Source organism: Typopeltis vanoorti, chromosome 24 (assembly GCF_054136105.1).
Source record: "Typopeltis vanoorti isolate ZY-2024b chromosome 24, IOZ_Tvanoo_1.0, whole genome shotgun sequence".
Taxonomy (NCBI): domain Eukaryota; kingdom Metazoa; phylum Arthropoda; class Arachnida; order Uropygi; family Thelyphonidae; genus Typopeltis; species Typopeltis vanoorti.
Genome location: NC_143572.1, coordinates 80,367,985 through 80,387,256, shown reverse-complemented (window position 1 = coordinate 80,387,256; position 19,272 = coordinate 80,367,985). Strand labels below are relative to the sequence as shown.

The window sequence follows — 19,272 nt, the reverse complement described above, 5'->3', positions numbered from 1 at the left end:
TTTTTGCAGTTTCCATGTGTACAAGAAATACGTTCATATCAAAGGTCATTCTTAGTGTTATTCCTGAGGACATGCTCAACTTGCGATTATAATCCGACTCCATGGCTCTCTGCTTAATTTATTATTTTGTCACGATGCCATTGGCAAGCGAAATCAGGTTTTCTTACTTCATTTTAAAGAGCAATAATCTCTGTTATTGTCCATTGAAAGTTTTACATTATTTTTTGTCCACTATTCATTAATAAATTTCTAGATTAACATGCATACATTATTTGCTATTAAATATTAGATAATATGTTGAGAATATTTTATTTATAAATCGAGTTTTAATTTAGCATTAATTACCTCGTTTTTCTTTACAGATTGCAGGATTACAGAGGTTTACAGAGAGTTCACAAATGAATAAACAGCTAAGAATACATACTGGTGAGAAACATTTTCTATGCGAAATTTGCAAGAAGTTTTCAAACGGTGCAGATCTAATAAAACATCTGAGAGTTCATACTGGTGAGAAATCTTTTCTATGCAACATTTGCAATAAGCTGTTTTCAAAGAGTTCGAGTCTGGAAAGACATCGAAGAATTCATACTGGAGAGAAACATTTTCCATGCGAAATTTGCAAGGAGACATTTTCATACAGTTCGCATCTGAAAAGACATCTAAGAATTCATTCTAGTGAGAAACCTTTTCTATGCGAAATTTGCAACAAGGAGTTTTCGTACAGTTCGGATCTGAAAATACATCTAAGAGTTCATACTGGTGAGAAATCTTTTATATGCGAAATTTGCAATAAGTTGTTTTCAAAGAGTTCGAATCTGAAAAGACATCTAAGAGTTCATACTGGTGAGAAACCTTTCCTATGCGATATTTGCAACAAGAAGTTCTCAGAGAGTTCGGATCTGAAAAAACATCTAAGAGTTCATACTGGTGAGAAACCTTTTCTATGCAAAATTTGCAACAAGAAGTTTTCAGTCAGTGCAATTCTGAAAACACATCTAAGAGTTCATACTGGTGAGAAACCATTTCCATGCAAAATTTGCAACAAGTGGTTTTCACAGAATTCGCATATGGAAAAACATCTAAGAATACATACTGGTGAGAAACCTTTTCTATGCGAAATTTGCAACAAGAACTTTTCATGTAGTTCATATCTGAAAAAACATCTAAGAGTTCATACTGGTGAGAAACCTTTTCTATGCATAATCTGCAACAAGAACGTTTCATGTAGTTCACATCTGAAAAGACATCTAAGAGTTCATATTGGTGAGAAACCTTTTCTATGCGAAATTTGCAACAAGATATTTTCAGACAATTCAAGTCTGGAAAGACATCGAAGAATTCATACTGATGAGAATAGTTTTCTCTGCGAAATTTGCAACAAGAAATTTTTAAACAGTTCACATCTGATAAGTCATCGAAGAGTTCATACTGGTGAAAAACCTTTTCTATGCAAAATGTGCAACAAGTGGTTTACAGAGAATTCACAAATGAAAGCACATCTAAGAATGCATACTGGTGAGAAACCTTTTCTATGCGAAATTTGCAACAAGACATTTTCAAACAGTTCGCATCTGAAAAGACATCAAAGAGTTCATACAGGTGAGAAACCTTTTCTATGCAAAATTTGCAACAAAAATTTTTCATGCAGTTCGAGTCTGAAAAAACATCTAAGAGTTCATACAGGTGAGAAACCTTTTCTATGCGAAATATGCAACAAGTTGTTTTCACACAGTTCAAATCTGAAAAGACATCGAAGAATTCATGCTGATGAGAAAACTTTTCTCTGCAAATTTGCAACAAGAAATCGTTAAACAGTTCCCATCTGAAAAATCATCTAAGCCTTCATACTGGTGAGAAACCTTTTCTGTGCGAAATTTGCAACAAGTGGTTTACAGAGAGTTCACAAATGAAAGTCTAAGAATACATACTGGTGAGAAACCTTTTCTATGCGAAATTTGCAACAAGACATTTTCAAACAGTTCGCATCTGAAAAGACATCAGAGTACATACTGGTACTCTGAAGTATTTTCAGAGACATTAAAGAGTACCAGTCTTTGATACTCTTTGATGTATCAAAGAGTATCAAAACCTTTTCTATGCAAAATTTGCAACAAGATCTTTTTCCAGCAGTTCAGATCTGAAAAAACATCTAAAAGTTCATACGGGTGAGAAACCATTTCTATGCGAAATTTGCAGCAAGATGTTTTCATACAGTTCAAGTCTGGAAAGACATCGAAGAATTCATACTGATGAGAAAACCTTTCTCTGCAAGATTTGCAAGAAAATGTTTTCACAGAGTCCCCATCTGAAAAGACATCTAAGAGTTCATACTGGTGAGAAAATATTTCTATGCGAAATTTGTAACAAGTTTTCAAGCAGTTCGCATCTGAAAGGTCATCTAAGAGTTCATACTGGTGAAAATTATTTCACTTTTCCTTTGTATAGCTCTACGTTTTAGTCTATGCAGTTACTTAAAAAACACCAAAAAGGCTATCATCGGACTGATGAAAAGCTTTTTACAAGTAATATATGTGGCAAACAATTTTCTTTATTAATCTATCTAAAAAAACATGAAAAGTCAACCACAGATTACTCCTTTTCACGAGAAATTCTTCAGCTTGTTTAACCTGAAAAGACACGATAGAGTTCACTCCAGAGAGAAACCGTTTCCATTTGAAATTTGCAACAAGAAGTGTTCTCATGGTTCGAGTATGGAAAGACATCTAAGGTTCATTCTGGTGAGAAACCTTTTCGAAATTTGCAACAAGACGGTTTCAGATAGTTTGAATCTGAAAAGACATGAAACTCTTTGTCCACAGAAACCTTTTCCATGCAAAATTTTCAAACAATGGTTTCTAGCCAGAAAAGACATCTAAGAACATTTACTGATGAGGAATCTTTCACGTGTCTCGTTTTCAACTGTAAGCTCCCTTGAAAAGCACTAGAAATGGAACCGTCTGACTAAAGAAAAGTTTTTCATGTAAAATATGAGTAAAACAATTTTCTGAATAAGGCTCTCTTAAAAATCACATGAAACGGCATAGTGCAGATTACTCCTTTACATGCAAAATCTCTCACAAGAAAATTTTCAACTATTCTCACCTGAAAAGACACGAAGTGTTCACACCAGAGAGAAACTTCTCCATTTGAAATTTTCATCACGAGTTACTGAAATAAAGAGCCAAATGGCTTCACTTCGGCGATGTGAAATCATTTAAATTAAAGGGATATTAAATCCCACATTATTTCAAAGTCAAATAAGAAACTCAAAGATAGAAATCTAAGTTTCTTGCCGAATATAGCAAAGTACAAAAATTTCGTCGAATCCTAGCATTATCAAAACATATGGTTCAATACTAGGGCGACTTGTAGCAAAAGTGGGTAAAGTTCCGATCACTATTCTAAATATTTTTCCTAATGTAAAAACACATCTCATAGGAGATGCATGATATTGTACATTATGGGGGAAGTTTCCTAACCAGGCCGGTTTCGACCTTTGTTGAGGTCTCATCAGTTATTAGGTAGACCTAGATAATAACAAGGTTTTAGTTAGCAGAACTTATATGCTTTGCTATATGAGATACAGTAAAGGGTGTGCCAATAAGGTACTGAAATATAGAGCCAAAAGGCCTCAATACGGTGAGGTAAAATTATTTAAATGAAGGGCATATTTGCTACGAGTTGCCCTGATATTGAACCATGGTTTAGCTTACTCTAAAATTCCCCGAAAATTTTATAGTTTGCTATATTCGGTATGAAACTCATAGACTTTTATCTTTGAGTTTCTTATTCGACTTTGAAATAATCTGGGATTTAATATCCCTTTCATTTAAATAATTTCTTCAAGAGGCTTTCACGTTGTTCGCATTTGAAAACACATCTGAGAATGCACACTGATGAAAAACATTGCACTTGTCAAACGTGCGAGAAAATATGCTCGCGAAAGGAACATGTGGTGACCCACTGAAGAATTCAACACAGCAATTGAGTGATGGGTGAATGTGTGTCCTTGTCACATGTACAATTATATTTGCATTTCTCCAAGTCGCCGTTTTAAGTACAACGTAAAAGTAATCCTTGTGAATGGGTTTATTATTATTTGTGGTTTGAAAATAAATAATACATTTGTGAGACACACTGCTTTTTCAAGTGTCACTTGAGTTTTAAAAATATACTTAATGCACTAAAGGAAAAGTTATTGCAAATTTATCAAAACAGTGTACACGAAATTGGTTTGAATATCACAAATATTGACCTTCTGTAGACATTGTTTAGTGCTATGCGGTATCGGAATTTGCTAAAACCATGCAGGGATATTCTGAAGTCACCTCAAGGGTTTTTTTTTTTGTTTCTAGATGAGAAATAAAATCTTGAAGGAATGGATACACTTGTTTCCCTAACCGACTACCTGCGAATTTCGTTTATTTTGATGGTATTCGGTCGATTCTTCGCATGTTGTTTAAATTAAATAGATAGCTTCACAATTGACGATGATAAAAGAAAATAAATCGGAGAAATATTTGAAGAGCTTGGTATTTCTGGTACGAGGCACTAGGCAGATGAAAATAATTTCAGATCACTGATTATTATCTTCTGTGAGAACTCTCGGGTGAATTTTCTACATGTTAATATCTAGTAACATAGACAAGTTTCCATCCAACCTTTTTAATGTGTAGCCACATCACCTATCGTCCTTTGAAGTTCACGTTTCACCACCGTCAGAGTAGATAAAAACACGAAAGTAATGAAAGTGGGAAGACGGCAGCAGCAACTATATGGTAATGCCCAAATTCACTACACGTTTTAGATTTTTCATCCTAAATTTCAAAGAGGTCTTTTTCAGTGACTTTTTGGATGAATAAAATTTTAATTGATTAGTTTTACTGTATTCATCAGAGTTATTTATTTTTTATATTTGCTAACACTACCATTTCATATGTTCCTTGTTTTTTAGTTTAGTGTGAAATGAGAATTGTTTTCATTTACTTTGCAGAAAAGTCATGTAGCACAAATTACTCAGCAATTAAAATTGTAATTTCTAAGCAATTTCGGCTGAGGAGCTTCACTTCTGAAATTTAATAAAATGCAGTTCTTTTTATGAAGTGAAAACATTTTAATAACATCATTGCTTTTAACAAATACTCGTTTTAATTTATAATCTTTTTAAAAATTATAATAAAGAGGTTTCGGATATGACAATGTGGGTCCGGGGATATAACTGAAATTCAATTCAAAAAAGCAAATTAGATCAAGTAATCACACACACACACACACACACACACACACATTCGTTTTTCTACTTCAAAAGACTTGTGCTTCTCCCGACTTTTTGTTCATGGAAATATTACTTGAAACTTCACCTAAATGTGAACTGATGTAATCTCTTCTATTGATGACAGCGATTTACATAATTTCTAATCCCATTTTTAATCGTTTAAATTCAATTTTTTTTTTTTTTTCATTTATTTCTCTCATGATGCTCTTTCTCTGTGCAAATTTTTCTTCCCTGTATGTCACATACTCGACTGCATTCACTGAAACACTTCCCAGACTGGATTCGACCTCAATAAGTAGGAAGACCTAGACTGTTATATTATCTATTGTAGTGATTGTTATAAACATAACAGTCACTACTTAAAAGCCACCGCAGATTCCACACCTCCGAATTAAAAAATTAGAATAATCAAAGAAATTGCGTTGAAAGATTTCCAATTGTAATTTATTGCAAAAAATAATTATTACAAACTATGAATTAGCATCGTCGAAATCTACTTACTTTCAAGATTATTTTACCAATAAAATCATATATAAATGAATTTAAATTAAAATTAAATAAAAGAAAATTTTTATTTGAAAGCATTTAAAAAATTTAGAATAATTTTTAATGTGACTCAAAATATTACATTATTCCAAATTTCTTCGATCGGTTTTAAGGAGAGCTTAGAAGTTGCATGTATTTTAGTAGTTGCGGGACTGACTCGTATGTGAGGAATCGTTTGCTAAACATGGGTTGAACGAATGACATATCGGAAGCTAAGAAGTTGCGTACGGTGTCTGAACAAAGAAGTCAAAACTCCACAGATTTTAGCTAAGGAATTGATATGTTGTCATGCAAGTGGGAGTAGAGAATTGGAACAGTATTCTAATCACCGGAGTTTACAAACCTTTCGTTATTACCTTTACTTATTACTAAAAGCAATAACAAAATTTCATAATGTTAGATATTACATCAGGAGATGAGAGGAGATTGAAGAATGGCGAGAAAAAACCGTATCTGAAGTGAGGTATTTTCATAGGGGATGGAAAGAAGTAGGTGTGAATGTGTCTAAATCTACGACGTCGGGACAAATTCAGAAATTAGGTTTTAAATCACTTGTGCCTAAGACGAATCCCTTTATGACTTCCAAGCAAAAGGCGGCTAGAGTGCGATGATGTAAGCAAAGACTTTTAGGATCAAGAGGACTGGGAAAAGGTATTTTATGCGATGAAATTATGTTTTGTGTGCAGGGTCGGCATAATCCGATAAGCAGGCGATGGATCGCATCACATCGCTGGGCCGCTGACGTTAGTGGAAAAAATAAAATATGAACATGTTTTAATATTAGCGTTTATTAAATATGGACATGCACTAAATAGATCGTATTGAATACTGCAAATTTTAATAACATTTAACAAACACCACAAGTTTTTTCGTTATGTATAGTATAGAGTTCGGAGCTCGCCCAGGGCATCATGTGCTGGAGGATCCTTACACTGTCGACTTTCTTTGTTACTTGTTGCATTCGGCAGTTAGGCCCTGTGGCGAGTACTTATATCCGGCTTAATCTCTATTACGCAGTGATATTTAGGCGTTCGTGAGGAATGGACTTCACGTGGTTTTGTAAATCGTCGAATTTTTGATCTAAACACACAGTGAATGTGTAGTTAATTCACACTGAGGTAAGTAGATTCAAAATTTAACCTATAGCTTCACAAATCAAAGGAAAATTTATCCATTTCTTTAAGTATTTATTATTTTTATTTATATTTATTTTTATATCTTAACAAGTTTTTGTTCAATAGGTTTTTTACTTTAATATATATTTCTGGGCATAAAAAATTAGACAAAAAAATTATACAGAACTGCAAATAAAATTTAAAGAAAAAAGAAAAGTGGAAAAAGAACTTGAAAAAAAGAAGTAGAAAGAATAGCTAACTAAATTTCTCAAAGTTTTGTGGTTTATCCTCCGACCTCTTACACTAAGATTTTTAAATTTAGGTATTAAAAATTCGTGGAAACAAGAATACAATAACGTGGCGAACAAGCGACCGTTAAGACACACTTAACGGAGTATACTCATTCAATTAGGTGATTCCTGATGCTGCCGAAGTCAACAAAGAAACAGCGATGTTGTAGAGCACTATGTAAGAAATTTATAATTTCTTTCATGCTTTTAGTAAGGGATTTGGTGCACTGTATAATACCGCAAAATTAGATACTGGATAAGATAGATAACTTTATAAGGTACTATATGGGATACACACACACAATGTGTATACAATGGCCATTAAAGGACTTGTATGACCGCAGAGGGTCCAGGTAGGCTGTGTATTGTGTATGAAAGGGTCAATTCCAAAGTGTACCATCTTGCTGAAAAAGGAAATCACCATCAATTGAATCTTCTGATGCCAGAACAGAAAGCGTTCCAAACTTTGTGATGGAGAATTCCTTTTTCAGCAAGATTCAGCTTCTTGTAACACTTCCAATAGCGCTTGGCTGCAAACTTACCAGATTTAAATCCATCCCTTTGAGATTTTGTGGTGGAATTAAAGAAACGCCTTCAAGATGTATTCCCAAGAGACAAAAATGAACCTGTTTCTAGTTTGCAGATCATATGGGCATCTTTCGATTAAAAAGACTGAACTGCTGGTAAATAATATACCCAACCATTTACGAACGGACATTAAAGCTACGGATGAGGCAACGAAGTTATTTATCAGGTTGTTTCCCTTTGACTGTAATTTGTGTGCATTTTTTGCATTATTCTGATATTTTTAAGCACGTTAAAAATTATTCTAATATTGTGACTGATTTCAAATACTTTTTTTATGATTTATACTACATTTATTTTCTGTGTAGCAGTTGTGGAAGTGGCACTTTCGCTCTCTTCGGCTTGGTCTCTAGAAGTTAGACTTAGATTCAAGTGTAGTCGTCGACAGAAGGACAGTTTTCTAAGCATATTTTCTACCGGATATCGAGTTAATCGATCTCTGGCACGGGCAAGCAGGTTTTTTTTTTTTTTTTTTTTTTTTTTTTTTTTTTTTTTTTTTTAATCTCGGAAACTTGGGTTTTTGATCCCGTATACTAAATAAAATCGACCGCAATACCCACATTATTTCAGATAGTAACGTATTATTATTATTATTATTATTATTATTATTATTATACCACACTTCCAGGGAGTCCAAAGACTCATTGAAGGAGGGCATCAACTCTACAACTCCACGTCTGACCACTCCACCAAACTTCATCATCTACACCGCCATCTACAGCCCACCACAACCGCTATTTTCTTTTTACAGACAATCACACACATCCATGGCCATGGTGGGATTCGAACCCGCAGCCATTTGGCTGGAGAATGGATATGCTTAAGCACTCGCCCAACCAGGTCGGCTGTTAGGGTATTTATATCCTGTTAGGGTATTTGCCTACCTGATGATAACATGTCTAAAGCTGTGGTATAATGAATTTTAAAATTTATTTTCTGAACGCAGTAAACCGCATGTCTGAGAATTTTTTCACGATGTCACTGATTTATATCTTTGTCATTTGTACGAAGAGTAGATAGGTCATTTCCGTGTAGAAGTTTGTACTGGCAAGAATTGTTCAACTATTAAAAAAAGCAGTCCAAAATACAATTTCGATGCAATTTTCCATCTGAAGGCACTTTTTTCGAAGCCATACTCGACTAAATCGTTTGACCACTTCTTACTCCCTTTCAGGAAATGAAATTATTTAGATTTACTATTTTTGTTAAGTTAGTAGCTACTTATATTCCTATTAGTATACTATTCACCTATTTCCCCTTCTTCTAAAGATAAATGCTGAACTATGTCTCTTCCTGGTGTATACCAAGTTTCATGTGATTACCATCTTTCTTACCTTGAGCAAACTGAACGTTCAATAGAAAGAGAATACAAGAACATCAATCTTATATTCTTCACTACAAATCGGATAAGTCTGAATTAGCAGAACATGGAATAATGGCTGACCACAGCAGTCTCTGGTCTGGAACAAGCCTTCCACACTGATTTCGATATAAATTTGAACGGCTATTTAAAGAGTGTTGAGGCCTTACTTCACTGCCCTAACTTGATTGGAATGACTGCCTATCCTTGTGAAAAATATGGGAAACTTTGAGTTGATTAATACATTCTTTTTTTAAGGCCAATAAGAATATTTACAAAGACATAAACCACCCGGATACTACCGTTGTCCAATGATCTATTTAGTATGATATTATAAATTATATATTTCTATATGCAATTTATTTTACACTTTTGCGATTAACTTTTACCTCAGTGAAAGCATAATGCTATTAGCGATTTAACTTCACGCGGCTCGTACTATTTTGAATAAATCAATGGTTTGCATCCTACCTAGAAAAAATGTTTTTTAAGCCACTAGAGATAGCTTGTTAACTTGAAAGTGAAATATTTCGTGTAGATAATTTATAGATGACACCTTAAACCACTGATTTAGAAGGTGGTTGAAAAGAGAAGGATCAATCTCCTGACAGATATTCATCCGATTGTTTTGCTTGTGTTTATCAGCAGCGAATATTCCGGAAGTGCTAGGGGTGCGGTGTACATCTGCACAATAGCAATAATAGCGATACATTTTTGCATTTATTCAGGAGACTCACCTAACTCCGACTTCGCGTGATTCCGAAAATTAAACACAATACACTAATGCTTCTTGAACAGGACACTTTTCGAGCGTAAACATTGCATCACGTTCGTGTTAATAGTCTGGATGTGTGGTCACAGATACAACTTTGTGCTGTTAGGACAGGCGTACAGATGGTGGAGCAGGTCAAATTGTTACGTTGCAGTGTTTTTAAACCGCCCAAAGCTCGAGGCAGAGTGTGCGCTAAGACAATAGCAGCTAGAAATCAGTGACTGTTATTGGTTCTTGTCTGCTCCACTCCAATAGACGTTCTCATTTGTCACGAGTTACTGTTTTAGTTTTCTGAGTTTCATCTGTTTTACGTGTGTGAAGTGTGAACTGTCGTCTTTATGACACCGACATAGACAAGTAATTTTCTATAAACTTTTCTTCCCATATATACAATTGGAAACAGTATTGACGATCTTTCGAATGCCTTTCGAAAAACTGCAAGAGCTTTTGAGGATTGTAATAGATTACAGTTGAATGAGGTAAGAACTTGCGTGTGAATTTCTTTAGTTCAATCCCGAAAATTAATAATTATCCATGTGACTACTTTTTCCGATTTCTGTGTTTATTATTATTATATCTATGTGCTGTTATTTAAAAAATCGCATCAAAATTCAAATCATCGATGTCTCACTCTGGTATTTTCCAATGATAATCTAATCTCCCCACGAAGCGTAAACCCCTTGTGCTTATCGCATGCCCGGCGCGAAAGAACCAAACTATTGTTCATTTGACCTTTATGCTTTCCATATTTAAAATTCTATTAATTGATAAATTAAAGTTTTCGAAGTTCTCCTACAAGTCACTGAATATGACCAATTAAGATGAGTGCCGATGTGCTAGGCACTCTTAACACTCTCGTGCATCGTTAAAAAAGCAACCATACGGTGAAAATAACTTCAATTTTGTAGTGCGGTTTGCATAAGTCAAGCGACAGCAGATGCAACCCAAAATTGATATTTATGCCTTTAGGGTGAAGCAAGATGCTTTTCATATTCCCCTCTATCTGTTGTGGTTAACGGTGAGAGTAAAATTTATGAGCAGTTTGCTTGCCCTGAAGGGGAATGGAGATTATGCATCGCTATAGGAGGCTAATATAGCTTTTGGTCTTCTATATTTGGATATGTCCGTTACCTCGTATGCCGCAGCTTACTTAACCAAATCGTTGGGGTATGTGGACGTCTTTAGAAAAAACTTGGATGCTAAGGATTGTAGAAAAGAGAAAATATAGGGAATATTTGTATCTCTATGAAGTTGATTGTTTCTAACATACCACGGGGCATTCAGAATCATTCTCAAGCACTTGTTTTCTGCACTCTTTGTATCTTGATAATGTGAGTATTAGAGGTGTGGCTCCAGGCTGGAGAGGCATAGGTGATTATAGGACGAATCGTCATCTGGTATAGTTGCAATTTGATTCTGTTGCTGAGCTTGCTATTTTTACTAATTAGCGGATAGATCTGAGCTATGGTTTTAGATGCCTTTGCGCACGAAATCTTGATGTGTTGGTAGAAAGATAGTTTTTGTGTCGAGAATTACACCCAGGTAATTTGTTTCTGTCTGTCAGGGAATTTTAGTATTGAATAGTAACACATCACCTGCAGGAGACATTGGCCTTTTTGAGAAAAAAAGAACGGCTGAGCTTTTCTGGGGATTGACTTCCAATTTCCACTTGGAGAACCAACCATCCAACTTTAGAATATTTTCTTGAAGCTTTCTAGTAGAAATGGGGTCTGACAGATCTGGTTAGTATTGCCGTATCGTCCGCATACAGGGCCAAAATGGAAGTCATCGGATTGTGCGGGATGTGTGACATGCATACGGAAAACACCAATGGAGCCAGTAGAGATCCCTGCGGCACTCCAGCAAAGATATGACTCTGGGACGATGTAGAACCGTTGATTTTAACTTGCACTGATCTATTCTGAAGATATGAGTGGATTAGATGAACCATTTTTAGTGACATACCGGCTGAGATAAGTGTGTGCAGGAGTCCTAAATGCCAGATATTGTCAAATGCTTTGGATAGGTCTAGGAAAACAGCTCCTGTACACTGGCTCCAGTTGTAGCTGATGGTGATGTATTCGACAATTCTGTGGATTTGCTAAGTAGTACTATGGTGTTGCCAAAAACCAAACTGTTCTTTAGGGAGGATGTTTAGGTCATTTACTGAGGTTTGGAGTCATGAGAAGATGACCTTCTCTGCAACCTTACCCAGATTGGAGATGAGACTGATTGGACGATAATTTTGCGGCAGGTGTGGGTCTTTGCCTGGCTTATGTATAGCAATTACATCAGCCAGTTTCCAGGTGGAAGGAAAATAGTGAAATCTTAAAATTGCATTTATTATACTGGTCAGGTGCACTACTGCTTTATGGGGCAGAAGTGTGATCACCTGATTAGCAATGCCGTCTGGCCCAGGAGCATTTTTGTTCTTTAATTTTTTAATAATGTCATATATCTCAGCAGGTGATGTTGGTGCAATATGGTCAGTGCTGGTGATAGGAAGTTTGAGTGAGTGTCTGACCGCTGTGAATCTTATATATGTGGTCAGAGTCGAGGTTTTCATACGAAGACCCGAATTGCTCCTCCAAATTGTATGCTATAACTTCTGCTTTGTCTACATCTGGGTGAGCTAGGCCCTGGTCAGAGAATATTGGGGGAAGGGACCTGACTTTGTCTTTGATATTTTCAGTAGTCACCAGATGGAGTGAACAGTAAGTGAAATGGAGGCTAACTTTTCTTCCGATACCTGGTCTCTATGAGCTTTGACCGCATCTCTTACTGCCTCATTTAATCTGTTTAGATTTGTTTTATCTTGTGCTGCACTCGTTTTACAGAATCTTTTCCTAGTTTTGTGTTTGTCTCTGATCAAGTTCATGATGTCATCAGGCAAACGATCTGGCTTGCGGGCAGATTTGTAGGAGAAAGCTACCGTTATAGCAGAATTAATTTGTCGTGTGAGATTTTTTTAACTGCAGTTTCTACTTCTTTTGTGCGTATGTGAGGAACAGGTCCGATATAATCCTTCAGTGCTGTTGACAATCTTTCCCATTCTATGTAGGATTGAGAAGGAGGGGACAGGTATTCTTGTTTTCCCAGCTGTTGTAGAATTGGGTTGTGATCGTATGATAGTTCATCCATGGATATAATGCTGTATTGAAATTTGATATCCTGCAAGATAGCTATATCCTGCATATCAGCAGTGCCAAACGTACTGAGATGAGTTGGATCGGTGAAGGATGCAACCATTCTTGTTGGTGGTTGAACAATTCCACGCAGGGTGCTTGGAGTTCAGATCGCCGACTATAATGGTCGGCTCTCTGACGCATAAGATGGCATTTAGGTCAGAGTGTAGTAGAGATTTTTTGGGGAGGGTTGTAAGCTGAGTAGATTTTCCATCTGCCTGCAGAACTGGTGACTACTTTCACGCCTGTGATCTCAAGTTTAGTGGTTGAAGGGTTGCTCACAGAGTGGTGCTTAATATAATTTTTAATGAGGATGGCAGTGCTGCCGCCTCTGTAGAGTAATTTATCATTTCTGTATAGGCGATATCCCCTTATTTTAGGATTGTCTGAGGTCTTAAATGTGAAATCTCGAAGTTCCAGTATTTTGTTTTTGAGGCCATATGCATTCCATGCAACGATCTGAAGAGATGTGGAATGAGTTTGTTAGTATTAATTTATGAGACCTGTGAGGATGACCTGCGTTTCAGGAAGAAATCTTTTTTTAGTGGAGGTTCTAGTAGGGTTTGATAGGCTAAAGTTTTGTAGCATGTTTGCTAGTGAGGCCGTAATAACAGCTGTTAGATTTTTAGGTGCTATTATTACGGCCTTACTAGCAAACATGCCACAAAACTTCAGCCGATAACCCCTTATTTTAGGATTGTCTGAGGGTCTGTTTGTGCGGGTCACATCGGCATAACTTCTTGTTTGCTTTTGGGTGTCTCTATTTTTGGAGGCCTCCGGTTGTGGTCGCTGAGTCTCCGGTTTTGATGCCTGGGCCTCTGGTGTTCTTATACTTTAGGAGGAGGGGTGATTGACTGCCTGCATTCGTCTGTTCTTTGGGGGCAGAGTGCATTCTTTATAGTTCGCAGGATGAGGGCTACCACAGTTGGCACATTTGGCCGAGGTGGTCCTCGGCTTAGTGCAGGTATTGGTTGGGTGGCTGTCCACACATTTCAGACATCTATATTCAGCTCTACATAGATTCTGGGCATAGCCTAACTTCTGGCACCTGTGGCACTGCTCAGAAGATGATCTTTTCCGGAGTGGTTCTGGTGTGACGATGGGACCACAGACTGTTTTTAAGTGTTGTAGATATCCTTCTAAATTTTATGAATCTCTACTAGGACTAATGCCATGGGAGTCCTGTCTGCTTTATACATTCTGCTGATCTTGACTGGAGGCAGATCCTGAGAATTCAGGTCAGCAGCTATTTCTGCTGTGTCAATGTCTTCACAGACATCACGACGGACCACTTTTCAGTTTTTTTCCGAGCTGAGCGCAAAAGTATGATACTGGATGCCTCTATTGTGCAGTTCTTTGGTCAACCTTCTATAGTCTGTCACTGTTTCTGGCTGGATCTTTATGCCTTCAATCATGTTTTTGGCCTTAATGAAGCCAATGTGCAGATTGGACATTGTGGATCTTAAAGCTGCCCACTTCTGCTTTTCACTAAGGATGATCGGAGGCACCTTTCCTTCGGGAGAAATAGCGATGTCTGAACCCTGAGAATCCTGTTCCATTTCATTGTCACTGTGCGGTTCTTCTGTTGTTCTTCGCTTTTTGCGTGCGCGCCCTTCTACAAAGTCTGAAGGAGTAGAAGGCACCGATTCTAACTGTTCTTCTGCGACAACATCTGTGATACTTTCTGGAGAAAACGTGTCATAAAGCTTCACTTTTCCCGGCCAATTGTTGTTAAGTAGTTCACCTAGTCTTATAAATTCTCTGTATACCTCCTCGAATATTGTCTCATTTAGCTGTTTTTCCATGACTATCAATGTGAAGATTCTAAAGTTGAAAAAAAAAACGCTTACCGTGCAGTTGTATTCTTATCGGCACTGCTACAGGACTCTGAATTGTTTTGGTAAGAGCACTGATTAAAAAAATGAATAATCTTCAAGACACATAATATAATAAACGCACCACAATTCCAAAACTGACCAAACTCCCATTATTCACTAACTTCTCCGATCATAATCCTGACTGATCCAATTATACGCGCCAAACAAATGCAGGCTCAACCAACGCAACGCTCTGGTGTTTATGTTGACTGAACCATCAGAATATCCGAAAACGTTTAATAACTATTTTTAGATTTTTAGACCCCGGGCTACAAGGCAACTGCATTGCGTTATTTGCTAACATCACTTAATGCCAATTTCTTGAGGGAAAAAAAAAAAAAAAAAAAAAAAAGACAATGCACAAATTAGATTTAGGTCAGTTCATTTAGAAATGAGTACAAAACCAATTTCATTCATTACGAGCAACGGGGGCAGGTATATGTTTACAGATCAACGTAAGAGTATCTGTGATTTTGATTCTGCTGGAAACTTAGTAAACAGGACCACAGCAGCGTATAAATTCTGTACAGAACAACAACGATTGTGGAAAATACATTCAGTTGATTTAAAATGTCTTTTCACTGGTCGAATATCAAAGCAATTCTGACCGTTTTCTTCGACTTCGATGCGCTTAATACGTTATTTCAATCCCACGTAATAAACACACATGACACCGCCTGTGCAAATATTCTCCAATCGCTTTGCGATGCAGTTTGTCGGAAAGCGTCTGGATGTTTCTATAGCAAGATTGAGTGAGACGTGCCATGGCTGATGCATTTAGTTAATGAAAGAGGTTGATAACAAAAACAGGAGTGTAAAAACATTTCATTTATTCCTGAAAAGTATTATTATTATTATTTGTGATATCTCCAAGGAGTCAGAAGACTCATCGCGGAAGGACACTTACTGTACAACTCTCCATCTCCACCTCTACTACCTCATCTACATCAGCGCCATCCACTGCCCACCACCACAGCTAGTATTTTTTGTCTGTAAATTGCGTGTGTTCTGAAGGACCGATTTGTCTGCATGCGGATGAAAAACCTGAATTTCCGGGATAAAAAACCCAGCTACCTTCCGTATGAGATCGACTAACTCACCTTCGATTGAAGAAGTCCATATAAAGATTTCTCCCGTCATGACGGGATTCGAACTTAGGCCTTTTCTAATCGAAATGGGCAATGAAAAGTATCATAATCTTATCCAACTACTCCTAAACTCATTAATTTTCTACCGCCGTCTTATCGGAAGAATGCGTAACGAAAGAGTTCTTTAGAATTTCCTTTGACCTGCTTGGCTAAGGTGCGCTCATAATCTGATTTAGCCTTCGTTACTATGCTGATAACCTTCCCAGCTTGAGCTCTCTATTGCTCGTAAGTTTCTGATCATCTTTCTCCTTTTAAATCCTCCATAGCATTTTCTAATTTGCACATCACGAATAATACTACTACTCACCCATTCGGCGCAAACGTTAGTTATCTTTCTGACGTGAGAAAGCATTCCGATATTGCTTCCCTCAGGTACCCCATAATTATATCCTACGCGCTGCTAACATCTTTCACCTGAAATTTTTTATGTCAAGGGACGGCTGTAATCTGCCTAATAATAATAATAATAATAATAATAATAATAATAATAATAATAATTTTTAAAATATCCATGCGTAATTATGTTTAAAAACAGAAAATAATTCATCTGGATGATTTCAAATGATACCTTCTTTATAAACAAGAATTAACTGGCTTATTTATGTACACAGTTTTTCTTCAATCCGATAGGGAATATCAGAAGTTCAGAAAAAAAGTGCGTTACCATTTATTAACGACCCGAAGTGAGAATATATGAACACCCAATCGGTGCCTTTTGAACCCAAGAACGTGTTAGACATGTTCAATAAAAGGAACAGACGTTGTCAATCCCCTGGGTTCAACTACCTAAATAACGGAATTCATTAAGATAATGAAATCTGAATACACACTTTTAAATATAAATGATCTTCTTTGAAAATGTTAATCTTCATCTGAGACGCAACGAGTATTAGTAATTTAAATATGCGCTTTCTTTCGTGAAAGAATTAGAACTCATTTACTGGGTTGTGCTAAGTCAGTAAAAGAACAAACTTCATTCAGTTAGTTGAAATATGGGAATATTCCCTTCGTCTACGAAAAGGAATGTGAATAAAAGTTAACATTTCATTCCATGCCCATAATTACTCCTGCAGTGATAATGTGAATTCGATTGCTCTGAAAAACTAAAGATATCTCAATAATGTTGAAAAACTAACATGTATAGCAATAAAATGATAAGAGAAAACCTTCTTTGACATTAAAACACTACTGCTAGTAAAAAGAAAAAATTTTTTGTTCAGATATCTGGAGAAACGAACGTGAGAAAAAGACTTCGTTGGTTAAAAGTAAATCAGAGGCAGTTACCATCTCCATATCCTCATCGATTGGACGAGGATATGGAGATCATGGCTGATGTGGCTCAGAATTTCACAGATCCTCTTACAAAAATTGGCAAAACCGCACATCTGATCAATTGGGAGCTGCAAAACATCCTACCTAGTAGCGATGAAGTAGATTCGTTCCCCTTTATAAAGTTTTGATACATGCAGATCGAGAATATTGTGCTCGGATTTTGTTCGGTAGGCTTATTCAGGATGTAAAAGTGGTTGAGAGCATTCAATCGTAGTTTCTCACAAGGTACTTTCAAGTTTGTGGAAGAAATTCCTAAGAGAAGAGCAAGAGATCACCTTTATGAAATTCATTAACACTGCAGTTAGTAGGGATGTAAGGTCAGACTGTTTGCTACGAGAGTGGCGAATGAGTGGAATCGGATGCGTGAAGTGGCTGCCAATGAGAACGGCCAATTAAATTAAAAGAGAATAGAATTTTTTTTATATCTGATCCAGATATAAATGTATTTTGGAAGATGCAGAAGCTATATTTGAAATGTGGTTGTATCAGGAAAGATTGGACGTATAGATCAGTGAAAGAAGAGAAATCTGATCATGTCTGGATATCTCAATATTATTGAAAACAAAAGGGAAGGAATGCGAGTTCTTCCTTGCGAGAGATCATACATATCTGAGTTTAGGTGAAACTGACACTTACAATGTTGTCCTTGCCCCAATGGAAAATCTAGGATCACCGAGTTCAGATCAATAGTCATGACATTGAGGATCCTATGAATGAAAAGGAGGAATGGAAAAGACCAGATCGTTTATATACAAAGAGGAAGAGAAAGGGGAAAGAACAAAACCCTGGGATAATTCTACATTGTTTGGTAACTCTGATGAGCATAAACTGTCCACTATGATATGTAGTGAGCAACAGATGCAAAGTTAGTGACCCAGTTGCAGAGTGACTGAGGCAGACCATAGGATGGATGATTGTTACTTAGGCTCCTTAACCAAATCCGATCAAATGCCTTTGAAATGTCGAGAGCAACCATGCCAGTTTCTGCAAATTTTTCTATGCTCTGAGTCCAGAGGTGATTGGTGAATGCAAGAAGTTCAGCTATAGACAGAGAGTAATGGAATTCATACTATTGTTCACGATTAGTTGATATGTCTCTAGATGATTCAAGAGTTGGTGTTGATAACCTGCATTTTTTCAAAGACAATAGCAGTGAGACTATATGGATTGCATTTCGTTGGTTGACTTTTATCATTTTTCTTTGAGATAGATTGCTTGTGAACCTGTTTCCATGTTGTAAGGTAGAAGAGTGCTGAATAGGATAGATTCAAGTGGCAATCCCGGACAGACGTTAGCTCTGGGGCATAATTTTTAGTACAATAGGTAGGATAGTGTCAAGACCAGATACTTTGTTTGTGTTCAGGTTATTAAGGATTATTCGGATTTCTTTTTGTCACAAAACTCTGGAAGCTATGAAGAGCATCTATGTTGTTGGAAGTAAGTGACCTTTCCTCAGATCGTTAATGCAAGAATTGGAAGAGAAGAGTGATTCCAGTAAGTTGGCTTTGTCGTTATGTGAGATAACTTCTGAACCATCAGGATATGAGAGTGATAGGAACTTGGGTGGCAGAAGTTGCTCCTAATATCCTTGGCAACAGACCAGAAGGTCCGACTGTATTTAGACATCAGGAGAGTTTACAGAATTTGGCCATTTCAAAGTCTGACTTCGATTTGGTGATGATTCTTTTACGACTGCTACGAGGTTTAGAACAGTCAGAGTGGGCAACAGAAGATTTGTCTTCACCCGGCCATCATATGCAGAGGTGTTAATTTCAAGTGGAATAAGA

General features: G+C 36.7%; 1 protein-coding gene across 1 annotated transcript; it reads left to right on the top strand.

Moving 5' to 3' along the window:
* The first annotated feature begins 442 nt into the window (after positions 1-442).
* Positions 443-2,296, top strand: LOC150093452 (uncharacterized). Its single transcript, XM_090414095.1, has 3 exons — positions 443-507; positions 641-1,224; positions 1,309-2,296. Exons 1-3 carry the CDS (start codon positions 443-445, stop codon positions 1,809-1,811), a joined length of 1,152 nt encoding a protein of 383 aa, XP_090270221.1. The 3' UTR covers positions 1,812-2,296.
* Positions 2,297-19,272: the final 16,976 nt, after the last annotated feature.

Bases quoted from the DNA above. Each gene is read 5' to 3' on its own strand.
- LOC150093452 (XM_090414095.1), top strand. From the start codon at position 443: ATGCGAAATTTGCAAGAAGTTTTCAAACGGTGCAGATCTAATAAAACA. The intron at 508-640 runs GTGAGAAATCTT...ATTTTCATACAG, and splicing joins ACATCTGAGAGTTCATACTG to TTCGCATCTGAAAAGACATC. The intron at 1,225-1,308 runs GTAGTTCACATC...AGATATTTTCAG, and splicing joins CTGCAACAAGAACGTTTCAT to ACAATTCAAGTCTGGAAAGA.